Genomic DNA, 17,436 nt, shown 5'->3' on the forward strand with positions numbered 1-17,436 from the left:
TTTTTTGAAATGAATATTGGCTGAAATCTGTAGTTGTTACAAGGATGGAATGGAATATTGTTTACTGAAATTTTAGAATGGAATACTGTTTGCTAAAATTTGTATTTTCTGAAATATGTAATGGAATAATATATAGGCTGCTGAAAGTGTATTTGCTGAAATCATTGGGTGCAGAAATCTGTAAGTATGGAAATCAGTTGGAGAAAAGATAAGGCTATTGTTATGTTAGCTGGAATCTATGTTTGTATGTAGAAATCAGTAAGGTGGCGATCAAGGCTGCTATAAATTGCAGAAATCAGTGAGAAGAAGGAAGAGAAAAAGCTAAGAGCAGTTGCTGAAAACAGTAGTTGAACACAGTAAGAAGACAAATTTAGTGGTTTGTTGTTGAATTCATATAAGGAAAGGAGGAAGAGAGCTAAGGGAAGGAGTGGGTTGAATGAGAAGAGGCTTAGTAGAGGTGGTATACAAAAGGAAAAGAAGGTAGAATTTAGGAGAATCAATTCCTCGCAAGGTGAGATACCCAAACGTTGTTATAGGAAATAGTAAAATTTCATATAATAGTAAACCTCATATTTGAGGTAAATTATAATAGCATTAAATTCCAATTTCATCATGTATTTACTTATTGAATTTTCAAAGTACAAAATGTGAAATGTGTTAGAAAGGTAAGATAAGTCATATGGGGGATAGGCCATTACAAGTAAAGGTGACAGACCTGACGAGATAAGCCTGCACTCTTTCAATTATAAAAGTTGAGAATTCTGACCCAACCTTAAATGAGAGAGTATCCTCAAATTTAAAAGTTGGGAATACGGACCCAACCTTGATTTGGAGAGTTGTGAGTGTGCAAAAGCCTATAATCTTTTCAAAGTATTGATCAGTAAACAGAATATGAAATGATGCTTTTGTACAGTTTATATTTATTATAGAATTTTCAAGTTGTTCCCAATTGATTACAAACATATTATTATTTTGTATACATTACTTGTGTATTTTATTGAGTTGTAGCTCATTAATAGTTGTACTACATGAAAGGGGAAGGAGTTGGTGGGGCATTAGACGGGATGATTGATTGTCATTTCTGTGTACATACATTTTGGTGTACATAGAGGTCAAAGTAGAAGCTATACATAAACTTTTGAGTATATAAATGTTATTTAAAAGTTTAGTAAATCTCTGTATTTTAATTGACGTATTTATTAGATGTGTTTTAATATGCTTATAGTTATGAAATATTGATTCTAGTTTTATGTTTTGTGAGACTTGAAGTTTTGGAAAAATTTGAATGGATCATTTCCTACTCACTTGGTCCTGATAGAAGTAAGCTATGATGGGTGTTAGTAAGAGATAGGTCTATTCAAATTCTCTCTCTCTGGTACACTCTAGATTGACTATAGGGGGGTCAAAATGGGGTGTGACAAAAACACATATGGCAGCAACTTTTTCATGGATCCAAAGATAGGTGGGCTGGTTGTTTCCACCAGCCCTGAATATTTGTTGCTATTTATCCTCAAAAAGAAACGGACTTGATTGGCATATGCTGCATTGATAGCTGCATGTAAAAATGGAGCCCTGATTACTATTATCCTGATGTCCCCTAGCCACCATTGTAAAGGGCTAATTGCATAATAAATTTTTAATATATTTCTACAGATTTTCTGATGCTATGTGGATTGTATTCCCATATTTTATTGGTTGTTATTTCTATTTGTATTTGATTCCTGTTGTAATTAATCTGGAAGATTCACAATTAATTCTCTCTTAGAGCTAAGAGTCGTTGCATAATTCATTTTATAAAACAATTGTAATCAGGGTCGATTTAAGTCCAAGAATGCCAAGGCGACTGAAGGAGTACTGAACTTGAAATTGATAGGTTCCTCCTCTTATCTTCTTGCTCTTCATTGCTATCTTTTGGAAATTATATATATGGGATTTGGTGTCACACTCTTTTGGAGTTAAACCCACTTCATGTCATTGAATCTTCTTTGTTAACTGTCATCCAGATGAATCTATTGAAAGTTTCAAGGTCGACAGTAAAAGAAAATACCAAGGTTCATGGCATCAACAACTTTAAGACTTTCTTCCAAGTTCAGCGGCTAAATTTAGTTTGTCTTCTGTTGACTTCCATTAATCAAGGATAGGTCATGCTCCAAATTGATATCAGTGAAGCAGAGTAGAAATATGAAAAAACTTCTTTGAATTTTATTGCCCACTTTCTATATAAGGAGTGAAGGTATACATAGGCTCTTCTTAAGGTGTTACACATGAAAATAGATCAACGCTAATTACATAAAATAAACAAATAAATCCTAAAAATGGGGGTGGAGGGTGTTGACGGTTATGTGGAGGAGAAGAGCACACAAATCTGCAATCCAAAGGCTACAAGAGAGAAGATCCAATGGCTAATCTCCTCAATCCAAATTAAAAGATCCATAGCATGATTGGCAGCATAGTCGGACCAATGAATTCCGAACCTATAGTGAAAATAGCTGCTAGAAAACCCTAGACGTGTGAATGAGGCAAAGGAGTGGGCTATGTGGGAGAAGATCCAATGATTAATCTCCTCAATCAATGTGCTCAAGGATCCATACTATGATTGGAAATATAGTGGGACCCTACGAATTCCAAACCTATAGAAAAAATAGCTACTAGGAAATCTTGGACGTGAGAAGGACGCAAAAGAGTGGATCCCAAAAGTCTTCAACAATTAGATCAATATTGTTTATATGGAGCAACTTAGGGTATGTTGCCTAGGGAAAAACCTGTAAAAGCTTCAAAGAACCATATATGATATGAAAGAAACTCCTTGTGCATGGTTGGATAAACTCAACAAGATTTTTATTAATATTGGACTACAATGTAGTAATATGAATCATTGTCTTTATTTGGCACTCTTTCTCTAGTATTATGGCTCTTGTTAAGCATGCTAATGACATTTCTCTCACAAGTCACAAGTGGTGTCCAAGCATTATTGAAATAAAGCAATACCTTTAAAAGATGTTAGTTACCAAAGATATAGGATGTTTAAAATATTTTCTTGTGATTGAGTTTACATATAAAAAAAAACCTCTCTCTATCTCTCTTAAAAAATATATGCTACATACGAACTTGAATAAATGTTTTTCAAATACAAGCTACTGAATCTCCCATGGACACACTACAAACATCTGAGAATAAGGAAATCTTTAAATATGCTTCTTATTATCGATGCCTGGTAGGCAAAATAATCCATCTATCAATAGACCTAGCATATCTTTTATTGTTGGTATAGCTAGCTAGCACAAGCAAAATCGGAAGAAAAATTAGGAGGTTGTCGTGAGGATTTTAAAATATGTCAACAGATTTCTAGAAAAAGAATTAGTCTAGTAAAGGATTAATCATAGAACAGATTTTGATTATGCTAGATCAATTAAAGATATGAAGTCGACTTCCAGATATTATATATTTATTTGTGAAAATATTGTGATTTGGAGAAAAAGTAAATAGTAGTGACAAGATCTAATGCTAAAACATGATACAAGTTCATAGCTCAATCTACCAATGATTTGATATCATTATTTAAAATTACGTAAGAAGAGGGGTGCCTCGAGGCCTACCTCACTGAATTTTTGAAAAATAATGCCACAAGACATGCGCCTCACGTTGGTTTAATAAAGTGTATGCCTTAATGGAGTTCAGGTACTAGATTGAGCAATTTGTAAGAGATGTAAACTTCAAGAAATAGGATTTAAGTGTTCTAAAACTTTTAATTTATAAATTTACATACATAGCAAATCATATTTTGTTTTTTATTTATGCCTAAACATAAAACAAATATAATCGAGAATTAAGATCACATGCACCACCTTGACGCCAGCCACATGTTGGACTTGCATCCAATGCTGCTTGCAGCTGCAACTAAGGATGAGTGAAGAAGAAAAGTAACTCACTATAATAATGACTCGGATGAAGACCACAATAAAAAGGGGTAGACTTGAATTCATAATTGTAATCTTATATACTTTAACAATTTGTTCATGTTGAATAGAAAATGGGAGAGATTTATTGTTATTATACTTTGACTTGTTACTTTGATTTCTTACCTTGATGTTAGTGTGTTACTTATTATTTTATATTTTTTATTAATTTAATATTTTAATTCTAATGCTTACACATCAAAACTTCTTAAGATTTACGCCTTGTATTATGAATAAAAAAACACATTAATACCTTATCACAAAATTAATGATATAGGTAAAAATTCTTCTTAAAAATTATGGTTTTCTTTTCACCCAAATTATAATTTTAAGCTAAGATAATCAAGTTGGCATCTATATTGTGCTAGCAAGTCAGCCTTCTACGAAAGGAATACATCAAAGTTGGTTGTCCCTCATCAAAGATGTTTTTGTCAAAGAAGATCATCACACCTCATATTGTTAGTTAAAAATAATTGACTAACATCTTACCATGCCATATGGGCCTCAAGTTGGAACTAGCTGATATATATACACGAATTTGAGAGAGAGTGTTAGTGTAGGAAATTATCTTATTTGGGAAATGATTCACATTTGTTTAGTGGTATATATTAATTGGATGTACCCTAGATCAATGTACTCATTTCTTATAAAAGGGGTTCTCTACAAATAATACACCCAAAAAACATTATTTTCCTCAAAATAACCATAAAATATAACTGTATAAAGCAGGATGAATATCCATCAAAATCCATAGCAGATGAAAGGTTAACCAAATATTCAAATCCAATGCTTAATGTATTCATTCTTAACTCTCAGATATGATTGAACCAAGGAACTGAGTAATAATAAAAACTAAAAGTTCTGTTCAAAATACTAAATGCAGAAAAGAATCGAATAAACAGGAATACCTGTATGCACAAAATTGCAGCTAATCTAGCTTTAGAGCTACGATAACAATCACCATCAAGTGGAGTTGCATCATTATCACTATGTTCTGAATCTGATGAAAATAAACTTAACCTAGAAGATTCAGAATCAGAAGCGCTCTCGGCACTTGGTAAGCACATGTTATTTCCTTCTCTTCTTCGTAGATGAGGGGGTCTATAAGGAACTCGTTCACTTTTCCATGATTCCAAATTTTCAGAAGTCTGGTATGCAGAATTAATCCCATTGTTTTTAGATTCAACAGCTGTGGATGCTGAAGAAGATCTACTAGGGAGACCATATGTTAAAAACAATTGCAACGTTGTAACAAAACCTGCCACCTGGGGGAGCATGTTTAGGAGGAAAACGGGAAAAAAGGCAAATTTAATGAGTAAATAAATTTTATGAACTCACATGTGCTGATAAAGAACCTTTTGGATCCGATAGAATCAAATGGAGACAGTGAAATAGGGAAGTATAGAATCTGAAACATGTACCAAATAAGGTTCAAAATAATTTACATTAGCCGCCAATAACAATCCTTGAAAATAAAGAAATAAAGAAGTACCTGGACATGATACCACTAACAATTACATTTTTTGAGGCCAGGAAATCCATCAATTTCCTCAAGACCTATTATTTATAAAAAAAATGAGTAAATTGTAAGTGTAACAAGCATAAAAAGAGAGCGCGTGCCAACCTCAACCACAGCATTCCATAAGCTTTCCGACATAGAAGCTCCAATTTTAGATAAAGCATCACCCAGAAGGGACAATGCCATAATTTCTGTCTCACGTAAGCGGCTGCATTTGGGCTTGGCAGACCCATTATCAGTAGTATACCAGGCGTCATTTTCATTGTGCAAGGAAAGCAACTCAGAATGCAAGCTTGAGATAATGAAAATAAGAAGTCTTGTCAAATGATTGGTCTCTGATAACAAACAATTTCTCCCGTATACCTTGATAATGAGCCTGAAAATTCAGGGCATGCCAAATAGCATTAGTATCAATGCTGAGAAGCAAAGCTGATAAAAATCAAATACTGAAAGGTTATCCCAAAAAGATAAGCAAAGTAAACGAAATCTTCCAAGTCTCAAATCCTGATTTGTTAATAGCTTCTATGCAACCAAGCCTAGGTACCAAAAAACAAATGAAAAAAACAATGTCTATCTAAATTTTCCCTACAAATGTACCAAAACATCTTAAAATTTCCAAGCAGATAAAAACTATGAACCCAGTAATCACTTTAAACCAAATATTAAAAACAAACCTGAGAATTTCCAAAATCTCAGCCATCGCTTTCAATCTAAAAGTGCTGCTCAAATTGCTCTTCTTATTAGCACTGCCAATTACATTTTCCATTGTAAGTTCAAGAAAATTGAGCATCACAGTCCAAGAAAATGAGTTAAGTTCCAATCGAACTCTGCAACAAACATCATGGATCTGTACCATTAAAGAATACCATAATTACCGGGAAGCATGACTTGCAAGAGGGGACTCGTGAATTAAGTAAACAATAAAACATAACCATAAAATATAACACAAGAATAAGAACTGTTTTGACTAGTCCATGATGAAAAATGATTCCTGTCAGTTTATCACTCAATGAATTAATGACTTCAATGAGAATTTAGAAAAAAGAGACATTTCAAGCTTTAATGACATATAACACCACATAATAGTATTGTAGTAAATTGCACTAAGTTCTTCAAAGATAAAATTAAAGTTTAAGGATCTTCAAAAGATAAAATATGTAAATTTGCACTAAGTCCGAAAAAAAAAAGAAGTAGAAAGTTTTTTAAGCTATTGAAGAAGAATCTCAAATAAATTAGAAAAGGTAAGCAACTAAAATCCAATATAAAATAAACAAATTTTTGCTTAAGCTCCCAAACCATATACCAACCAGTAAATTGTAGGTGGAGAATAAAGATCAAACCAATCTGGCAAGGTTTATCCAAAAGACATGTTATAATTTTAGGCTGTGGCCCTTAAAAACAAAATAGTGAACTTCATAGATCATTTCAGAAGTACTGTAGGTAACATCCACAGATGTTAAAAAGGAACTAAGCGATATGAAAAATGCCAAAGCAAAGAAAACCATGCCAAGTAAATCACTCTAACTAATGCAAAATAATGTTTGCTTTGCTCCAACAGGAAAGCCTATTTTTATCTACAGAACTTTTTATGCGCTTATATTTTTTCCTTCTTTTTTCAAATGGTTTTGATATTAGATAATATACTAACTAAAATCACCATTGAAAACATGGTCAAAATGAACCCTAGACTATTTATGGAGAGATCACTTTAGTCCAAGACTATTTAAAATGCCCAATTTAGTCTAATGACTACTTAAATATGATCCAAAATAGTCCCATAATTTGAATCCCTGTCTAATTTGATGGAAATTTCCTGCAAAGTTCACCAAAGGCTGGGAACGAGGATATTTCATGGAAATCAAGATGTTTTAAGACTTCATTTTCCAAAATACCTTTATTCACCACCTTATTCATAAACTTTGCCTCAATTTTTTGTCAAATTCAATAGCGATTTTAATTGTTGGATTATTTTAAATTATATTTGAGAAAACAGAGAACTAAATTGGTTATTTTAAATAATATGGGACTAAAATATCCTACCACAAATATCCTAGGGGACATTTTAGACATTTTCTCAATAACAATTATACATAATAGTTAGATTTCTGGTAACACCTAATAACTGACTAATACCCTGTTTATTCCAAAAAAAAGGCAATCAAATTCAATCTGCCCTGACCCCTATTTATCTCATGCCACTTGCTGTTGGGAAGCATAAAAACTATCTCACTAAACAAAAACTTTTCTCTAGTTTTCTCACATAGCAGAAGTTTCAAAGAACATTTGATGCCTTTCATGTGTAAACTACTGCAACTTTTACAGACGATCTCTTAAAATTAAAGATCAACTTCTGCGCTTACATGTAAAAATATTGAATAAAAACTGCATGTCACATGCCCTTCACTTCAATGGGGGCCTTCTACATTTCATTCTTTTACTCTTTCAAGCAACCAAACTTTGCTCCTCACTCTGCATATTGAATTTCAAAAATAATGCCTTCTCTTCTTCATCACTATTACCCCCCACCTACGTTATTATTTTAACTACAAAAATGACAACTTGTATCTTTTTGGATATATTTTAAGAGTAAATTCAAAAATTTTTAAGATATATTTCAATATAATTTTGATTATAATATACTAATAAACTTTTTTTACTTAAATTTTCTCTAAATATGAAATTAAATGATAATAAGAAAAATAAAAAAACTAAAATAAATAATGTAGTATGACTTTATAAAAAAAATTTATAATGTGAATTTTATATATAATTTATAGGTGTAAATTATACTTAAATATATAACATAAATTAGCAAATATTTATATTAAAATTATATATTTATATATAAACTAATTTTTTATTAAATATAAATAGTATATAATTACATTCATCATTTAATTTAATTAAATTATTTAATAATTTAATTATATTGAGAGAATATGTCATAATCTGCTAAAAAGTACATAGTTTAAATTTTTAAAATTATAAGGTTTAAGGTTAGACTATTATATTATTATGTTAATTTTCTTAATTTTGAATAATATTATCATTTCTTATATCATTCGGTTTGACCCCAGTTCGATCAATCGAATCAGTTCAATCGTAAACCTCTCATTCTGATTCGGTTTTCACAACCTTGGCTCCGTCTTCTCTGAAAATACAAAGTCTATTATCTCTCTAATGTTTTTTTTTTAGGATCATGAATGAGTTGCTTTCTCATATATTTCTTTTCACTGAAGAATGAGTAGAGAGTCTTCAATAAATTTTATAGGTCAAAAATGCTTGGATAGTATTATTGCTGAAGTGGCTTGAGATGATGATGCAAAGGTATCGTTCTCCTAATGAAGGAACTTATAATGGATTTGTGGTATTGTGTGAGGAACAAATGATAGAAGAGGCACTTCTCTATAGTTGAGAGCTTGAGGAATAGGTAGACAACTTCTATGCATGATTCTCACGGGAATGCAATAAATTCCTTGTGTAAGAAGGGGAATATATATGCAGCACTTAACTTCTGAATGAGATGACAAAGAGTGGTTCTACTCTAGATTCATACACCATTCATCCTTGATTAGAGACCTTTGTATAGAAATAATGTTAGATGAAGCGCTTGAGATTTTCATTGTCAGCAAAAAAATGATTTCAAACCCAATGCTGAGAATTATAATGCTCTCATACTTGGATTGTGTAAGGCTGAGTGAACAGATTTTTCAATTGATGTTTTCATACAAATGATTGAGAAGGGTCATATACTTAGAGTGATGACATGCATAATCTTAGTTGCGGGAATTGCGGTTGAGGAATAAGATTTGGTAGGAGATGTCTTGAAGGTGTTGTTTGCAAAGAATGTCGTAAGTCGGGAGATTGTGGACAGACTATCTATGCAACATACATTGGAGAAGATTTTGGATGTGATTCCATATAAGAGTTGAATTAGTAGATTATGAATGGGAGAAGTAAAATTGGCCATTGAAAGGAGAAATCTCTCAAATTGCAAGGTATGTTTTCTTTAATTCCATTTAATAAATTCTTTTAGTCATAAAATTCTATTGGAATTTCATTTCTCTCTTACCATACATTTCTTTTTGTTGTGTGTAAGGAACAATCGGGCCCATTCCAACAACGGGCTTAAGGAGTTCAGTAGCCTCTATTTCATCTAAATGGAGGCACTATAAGCATGCCTCGATAACAATAATTAGGAAAAAATTCATATTTTTATATTTGAATACATTGAGGAATAATACTTTTATCTTTCGAGATGATATATTATTCATAATGATGTATTCAATTACAAAAATAGAAATTCAAAATCATGCTGGATATATTTTTTCCCAACACATGCATATTACTGGAACTTTAGCCTTATATGGATTTTCAGTTTTCCCAATGCTCTTCAAAACAAATGCTCCAGCAATAATGTCAGTATCTCCAAGTTGTGATGAACACATAAAATTGAGTTTCTTATCTCCATTGAAAAAGTTCATTACAATAACAATAATGACATCAAGCCTTTATCCCACTATGTGGGGTCGGCTAAATGAATCCTTTTTCTCCATTGTGCCTTGTTAAAAGTTAAATTCTCATTAAAATCTAATAAAGAAAAGTCATTTCTAATATTTTCTAACCAAATTTTTTTAGGTCTGCCTCTACCCTTCTTAACATAAGTCAAATCTAATACATCTACTTTCCTAAACGGGTCATTGGAAGACCAACAATTTATGTGATCAAACCATCTAAGGCAATTCTCTCTAATTTTATCTTCCATTGGAGCTCCTCCAACCTTCTCACGTATATGCTCATTCGTATCATGTCTTTAAGAGAAAAGCCACTCATCCACCTGAACATCCTCATCTCTACAACACTTAACATAATATTATGCTTCTCTTTTAATGGCTAGCATTCTGCACCATAAAGCATTGCAGGTCTAACCACCATCTTATAAATTTTTTTCTTAAATCTGAGGGGGGGCTTTTCTATGACACAACAAGCCCGAAGCATTCCTCCACTTCAACCATCCAACTTGAATTCTACTAATGATATCCTCATCTATTTCACCTTCATGCTAAACAATAGACCCAGGATGTCTAAAACGTGTACTCTTATTAATGACTTGATTACTCAAAGTCACAATCCCCCATTAGAACTATTATTACTAAAATTACATTCCATATATTCAGTTTTAGATCTACTCAAATGAAAGCCTTTAAATTCTAAGGTTGACCTCCATAATTCAAGTTTACCTTCAACTCCCTCTCTAGTCTTATCAACAAGAAGAATATCATCAGCAAAAAGCATACACCAATGGTACAATCTCTTGCAAATGTATAGTGAGAACATCCATAACTAAAGCAAAAAGATATGGGCTTAAGGCTAATCCTTGATGTAATCCAACTGAAATAGGAAAATACTTGGTCAAACCACCTTATGTCTGGACACAAGTAACAGCTCCAGCATACATATCCTTAATGACTTTAATATAAGCATTATCAACCCTTTTCTTTTCAAGAACTCTCTATAACACTTCTCTTGGGACTTTATCATATGCTTTATCTAAATCAATAAATAGCATATGTAGATCTTCCTTATTCTCTATATACTTCTCCATCAGACCTCTAAAATTATGTATAGCTTCCATAGTAGACTTACCCGGCATGAATCCAAATTGATTTTGAGAAACGTCAGTATCACTCTGCAACCTATGCTCTATAACTCTCTTACATAGTTTTAAAGTATGACACATTAACTTAATTCCTCCACAATTCGCACAATCTTGTGCATCACCTTCATTCTTAAAAATAGGGGTCAACATACTCATTCTCTACTCATTTGGAATCTTTTTAGTCTTCAAAATAATATTAAAAAGTTTAGTAAGCCAAAAATTCCTTTTTCTCCTAAGCATTTCCACTTCTCTATTGGGATATCATCAAATCCAATAGCTTTTCCACACTTCACTTTACTTAAAGTCTCTCTAACTTCAGTTTTACTAATACGCCGATAAAAACAAAAATATTTATTTTCAATTAGGGTGCTAAGATCAAAAAAGTCAATCACATTCTCATAATCTTCATTGAAGAGTTTATAAAAATATCTCATCCAAAAAAGGTCGTTAAGTAATAAAAATAGTTTAAGTAGATACATTCTAATGTGTTAAATAAGGAAATAGCATTAAAAAATCAAAAGAATTACGATAGGGACACCTGGAAAAAAAACTAAGAGGTTAGCATATAGTTTCTTGTGGTTTATTTAACATTACTATGCAATCAAATTATAGAGATTGGCTGAAAAATAATAATAAGGAAGCTATGGACGATAAAGGTTATGAATTAACTAAACAGTAAATATGTTGAATATGCTGCTCACTGAAAGGGAAATAATTGAACATCAAGGCCTCCATGTTACCAATTTCATTTCAAAAAGCGCCAGAATAAAGCTAGGTTGTAAGAAGGAAGATAGAAATGCGAGCATTACAAGGTGAATTATTTGCATCAAATGTTCCACTGCGTCGTCACACTGCGTAGTAGTCGATGCCAATTCCACTAGGAGTGTAATATCCGAAGTGACCTGAAGCCATCTCTCATTGAATCAAAACAAGAATAACGTAAGAAACAAATGCACGAATTCGTAATACCGGCAGAAACTTTTCACCTCCGAAGTTGGGAGGGATACTGCAGCCACGGTGAGGGCATCGTGAGTCTCTGAAAAGAAGAGGCGGCGAAGGAGGGTTAGGAGAGCCGACGCTGGGGGCGAGGTTAGGGTTTCGTCCCGGAGAGTGAGGAAGGCCGTTCTCCACAGCCGGAAGCCAGGTGACGAGGACGCCATGGCGTGTAGTATGAATCCCGTCCGGCGGCGTTGCCGGGTATATGAATGGAATTGTCGTGAAAATTTTCAGTTTGGAACAGACCAACCCTAGAAAACCAGAAATTATTCTGTGTGGAATCCGATCAACAATGTGTTCGGTTGCTTGGAAAGGGTTAAACAGTAAATTGACTTGCGTAAATCTTGTAAATCTGACCCGTCTTCCAGCCCGACCCGTGAGATTTAGGTTGGCGTTTATTTTTTTCAGAATTTAAGATGCACGCGAATCACCGCAATATATAACATTTAGAGCCAAAATTTTCGCAGAGAAGCAAAAATTTTCGCAGAGAAAATGTCGATGAAGATGGAGATTGATCTGGAGGAGGATGTTGATTTTTATGAGCAGACATTATTTTCGCAGGTCTCGGAGGAAGCCGATAACCTGGAGAATGCCGACGTCCAGAAAACAAGCGCACATGAAGCAGAACACGTAGAACCAGTGCGACTGGACGAAAAGTTCAGCTTATCGGTAAAGTTCTCCTCCTTCCAAGTTTTCTTTGTGTATTTATTGTGGGTTTAGGAAAGATGCGTATTTTTATCAATAATGTACATAATATTAAATTGTTATTGACTTTAAAAGAATACTCGATGTTCCTTCTTTTGAAGTATTATTGAGCTAGGGATGTACAATAACGAATTTGTAGTTCGATTTCCTTATTTCAAAGTTTTGTTGCGTCTTTATTGCGTATGTATTGCGTATCTATTTTATATACATTGAGTATTTTCTGCGTATTGAATTGGTATACATTGCGCATATGTTGGGTTTTTATTGCGTATTTGTTGCATATTGCGTTGCTTAATTGCTGCTTATTTTTTGCGTATTGGTTGCGTATTTTACCATTCACTTAATGCGTATTTCTCAGGATGTTTATGTTAATGAGAAAGAGGCATACGAGGCTTATCGTAAGTATGGATATAATCTTGGTTTTAGTGTTCGTAAGGATCATCACAGTTACTGGCCAAATTCCAGAAATTTAAAATCCAAGGACTTTGTTTGTTCAAAAGCTGGTTTCAAGAAGTTGCCTGATCTTAATATCCAAAGGAAATATCGAAGATCAGATACCCGAACTGGTTGTCTAATTGAATATTTGCTACTCTTTTGTTGTTCTTTTGTAAATACTCAGCAAAAGCATAGTAAAAGAATAGCTAATGCGCGATTAAAATTATATATTAGTTGTCTTTTGCAAAAATATAGTAAAAGTATAGTAAAAGAGAAACAAAAGCGCAGCAAACCCGAATGTAAGCTTGTGTGCGGTCTCCGCACAAAATAATTTGCCCTAGAAAACATAGGAAATTTTGAATTTATGATTATGCTGCATAATCGCCACAATTGTTTGATTTGTTTGCTATCAAAATAAAAACTCTGAATTTGCTCTGAAATTTTAATATATATACAAATAAATTTTTGGACAAAAAATTGCTCTATTTTTTCTTCTCTACATTTTTGGAGACTACAATATTCATTCTTGAGTGACTGGCGGACATTAAAGCTCCAAAGCAAAATATCTATCTCCATCTTCATCTAGAGCTAGCTATTTGAGATTAGTGATATTGTGTATAAAAGAGTCTCCACCATAATAAATACTCCTTATGAGAAATTTTTAATTTCCTCATCCACTTTAAATCAATCTAGTTATCCTGTTGAATGTTAGAATTAGCTTCATATGTCATAGCAGTGATCGATTTACCAAAATTGGAACAGATCAGCTCCATATAAATATTCTTTAGAATCAATTGAAATAGGAGTATCTAATATGAGTTTTATCATAGCATCAGAGAAATAATTTTCAAAACCTTCATATCCCATTTTTCCTCATCCTTAAGTAGCATGGACACCATTTTACCTTGGAGCTCCATCAGATTGCAAGTTGTAGGCCACTTCTTTAAACATCTATCAAGCAACTGAACATCATTTATAATGTCAATTTTAGTACCAGAGACTACCTTCAATCTAACAATCAGCTTCAAAAATCGAGCGCCATCTTTGATGATACGCCATGAAGGGGAAGATGCTTTATCACTGCAAAAGGAATATACTCCAAAGCCTTAGAGTTTAAAAAAACTCTATCAAGTCTTTCCCAAATACGAGCAAGGCCTTCCTTATTATTCTACCAAGTATACTTAGGACCAATAATACCATGTCATGGAAATCGTTCTTAGTAATGAACTCCTTTATTTCATGTGGTCCTTGAGAAAATAAGAACCTTTTGCCACCCTTCTTTTCTTCCGTAGATAGTAAGAAATTAAAATCACCTCCAAAAATATAAGGATTATCACTAGAAGTATATTCTTCTATCATCTTCCACAAATTCCTTCTTTCAAAAGGGCCTTTATTCATATATACAATAGTCACTATCATTGAGATGTCTCTTGGAGATAGCAATTTCCCAATCACACATTGATTAGAAGAATTCAATATGGAAAAAGAAGAAATCTTGTTTTTTTCGAAGGGCAAGTATACTACCTGATGTTCCATTTGCTGCAAAATGGAAAAAGTCCCAATCATCACCAATAATTCTACGAACTTTAAATTTATCCACATTTACTAACTTATTTTATAATAAACCAATAAAGAAAATGTCATTCTTAAAAACCAAACTTCTCAAATAATAGGAAGCGTCCTTTTTCTTAGCTCCCGTACAATTCCAAAAAACCATAGAAGACATTGAGAATGAAATTGGGATGACACCCCAGCCCTAACATTACCTCCTTCACCTTTTCTTGTTATATGGACTCCCTTTATTGGACCCAACATCTTCAATTCTTTGGGCAACTTAACCTTCTATCCCCCATCCTCTAAAGACCCAAGAGTACCACCGTCAAATTGGCTTTTTAAACTACCATTCATTTCATTATCAAGGATTGATGAGTCAAGATTTAGTGATATTTGATCACTCACCAAAAGAGCACAATTGGTATGTACTCCAATAATTCCACCAGATACATTATCATGTTTTCCATCAACACTATGCCAGTATCCACTCTTCCAGCACCCTCCTCAGTATCTTCATTAAGAACTGCATGATCATGTTCTATTTCTACAAAATTTTGAGGTACATGAAGATTATTAACAAACCCAGAAACTTCAGTATCAATATTTCCAAAACTATCACCATTAAATTTATTGAAATCCTTCACATATGAAGCGAGGCTATTAATCTTCTCAACAACAACATAAACAACCTCATCCTTCTTCTTGAATTCTTCCTTCAATCTTAATTCTTCTGATTTAACAATATTAATATTAGAATGCACTTTTTCTGAGTGAGAAGCTAAGTCACATGAAACCAATTTTTTCAGATGATAGAAAGGCTTAAATCTATTAGTAAACTTGAAGTTCTTCTTCCTATGGATAACATGAATCCACTGACCATAAGAGTTAGATTCATCACTAGCCTTATTACCAATAGTTTCAGCAGACGTATTCTTCAAACCATCAGGAAGTTCTTTAATAAGGTTATGAGAAAAATTATATGGATTTAACTTAGACTGCACTTGAACTTGGTCCCCATTACTCTTCTTACAACATAGATGATTGTGACCAACTCTTCCGCAACTAAAATAGAATGACGATATCTTTTCATATTTGATTCTTTGAAAGAATCTACCTTGAGAACCTTCAATCAAAATTCCTGATGGGATTTGAGCATCCAATTTAATTCAAACATAAATCGTAGGGAATTCCATTAAACATATTACCATCCAAGTAAAGTGGGATACCAACCCTAGAAGCAATTTGAGCAATATTGTACTTATCCCAACAATTTAAAAGGAGATTATGCGAACGAATCCAAATAGGTGAGAATAGACCCTTCATAGTTGATGGTGAAAAATGAGGATTCCAATTGTCCATACCAATGATGTGATTACTGATGAATAGAGGTCTTCCACTCATAACAGTTTCTTTTGCTTTTTGAGCATGAAAAGAACAGAGAAACCAATCCATTCCCAGGTTAGTTGAGTGAAATGCACCAAACTTGTTCCATTGACTCCTTAATTCAGAACTAATCATTGAAACCGGAATTGAGTTACCAAACACCTTAACCACCATAGAATTATGAAGTTTATGAATGTTAGCTTTTTCATTTTGAGGTTCTAATTTGATAGCAACACCATCATTAGTCAATTTAATATTAACTTCTACAGGCACAACTTTAATATATGGAGGTTTCTTCCACACATTGGGAATTTATTTCACTGCGACAACATTAAAATTATTCTGACGAGATTTCTCCAAAGCATTTCCACAAAAAATCTTTAGGTGCTTCATTGCAATTAGTTTTTTTGAAACAATTCCTCTTTTATCGATTCTATTTCTCCTTCTTTTAGCAAAGAATTTTTCATACCATTGACATTGTTAGAAAATCTACTAACTTTTAACACTTGACCCGCAGAAGATAATGCATCTTTATCAAATTGATCTCCACGAATGGAACTATTAATCTTGAAATTATTGGAGATTGAAGGAACAACTATAGAGTCATACACCAATACACTCTTACCCTTACCGGTATAAGAAACCACATTCGAAGGTTTAAAGAAATCTAAAACCTCTCTAATTACTTGAGGAGTTCATGAAGTCAATTTCCATAAATCCAAACTCCTATGAGAAATAGTACTACCTATAAGATGGAATTGAGGGATAACTACCAGCGGTGGCTTTCGATCAACCCCCACCATGACTGTGGTGGTGGGCGCTAAACCACCCACAGAAGATGCTCTAACTAAAATTAAAAAAAGACACTCTCTCACTAGATACATGGACACTCTCTCACTAGTCAACATAAAGAATTTCAAGCGTACCACTCACTATGGCTTGATGGATATGGTGGAAAGGATAATGAAGAATATTCAAGACTCCTTGTTCAAGCCCTTAGGGGAATTACAAAGGGATGACACTCATAAAGGTTCTTTTAACTTGGTAATTTGCCAAAAGATATTTGACTATTGAGCACTAACTTTCATACTTATCCCATAAACAAGTGAAGAGGAGTACAACCTACTGATCATATGATCTAGAAGGGCCAACCTAAGCTTTCCAATGCTTTCTCAAATGATATTAACAAGTTCATGCAGCCTCTCAAATTCAAAGTGCCACACTTGGAG

At 33.2% G+C, this 17,436-nt stretch overlaps 1 protein-coding gene across 1 annotated transcript in view; it reads right to left on the reverse strand.

The window, feature by feature from the left end:
• Positions 1-12,410, reverse strand: part of LOC110097045 (HEAT repeat-containing protein 6) — a gene marked incomplete in the record, with an annotated part of 130,981 nt that extends 118,571 nt beyond the window's left edge. Inside the window, 7 exon segments of the mRNA XM_028695434.1 lie at positions 4,865-5,221; positions 5,295-5,364; positions 5,449-5,513; positions 5,581-5,851; positions 6,150-6,322; positions 11,944-12,036; positions 12,121-12,410. Coding sequence (XP_028551267.1) covers positions 4,865-5,221; positions 5,295-5,364; positions 5,449-5,513; positions 5,581-5,851; positions 6,150-6,322; positions 11,944-12,036; positions 12,121-12,294 — 1,203 coding nt within the window.
• Positions 12,411-17,436: the final 5,026 nt, after the last annotated feature.

The sequence above is a fragment of the Dendrobium catenatum genome, unplaced genomic scaffold (assembly GCF_001605985.2).
Source record: "Dendrobium catenatum unplaced genomic scaffold, ASM160598v2 fragScaff_scaffold_71, whole genome shotgun sequence".
Taxonomy (NCBI): Eukaryota; Viridiplantae; Streptophyta; class Magnoliopsida; order Asparagales; family Orchidaceae; genus Dendrobium; species Dendrobium catenatum.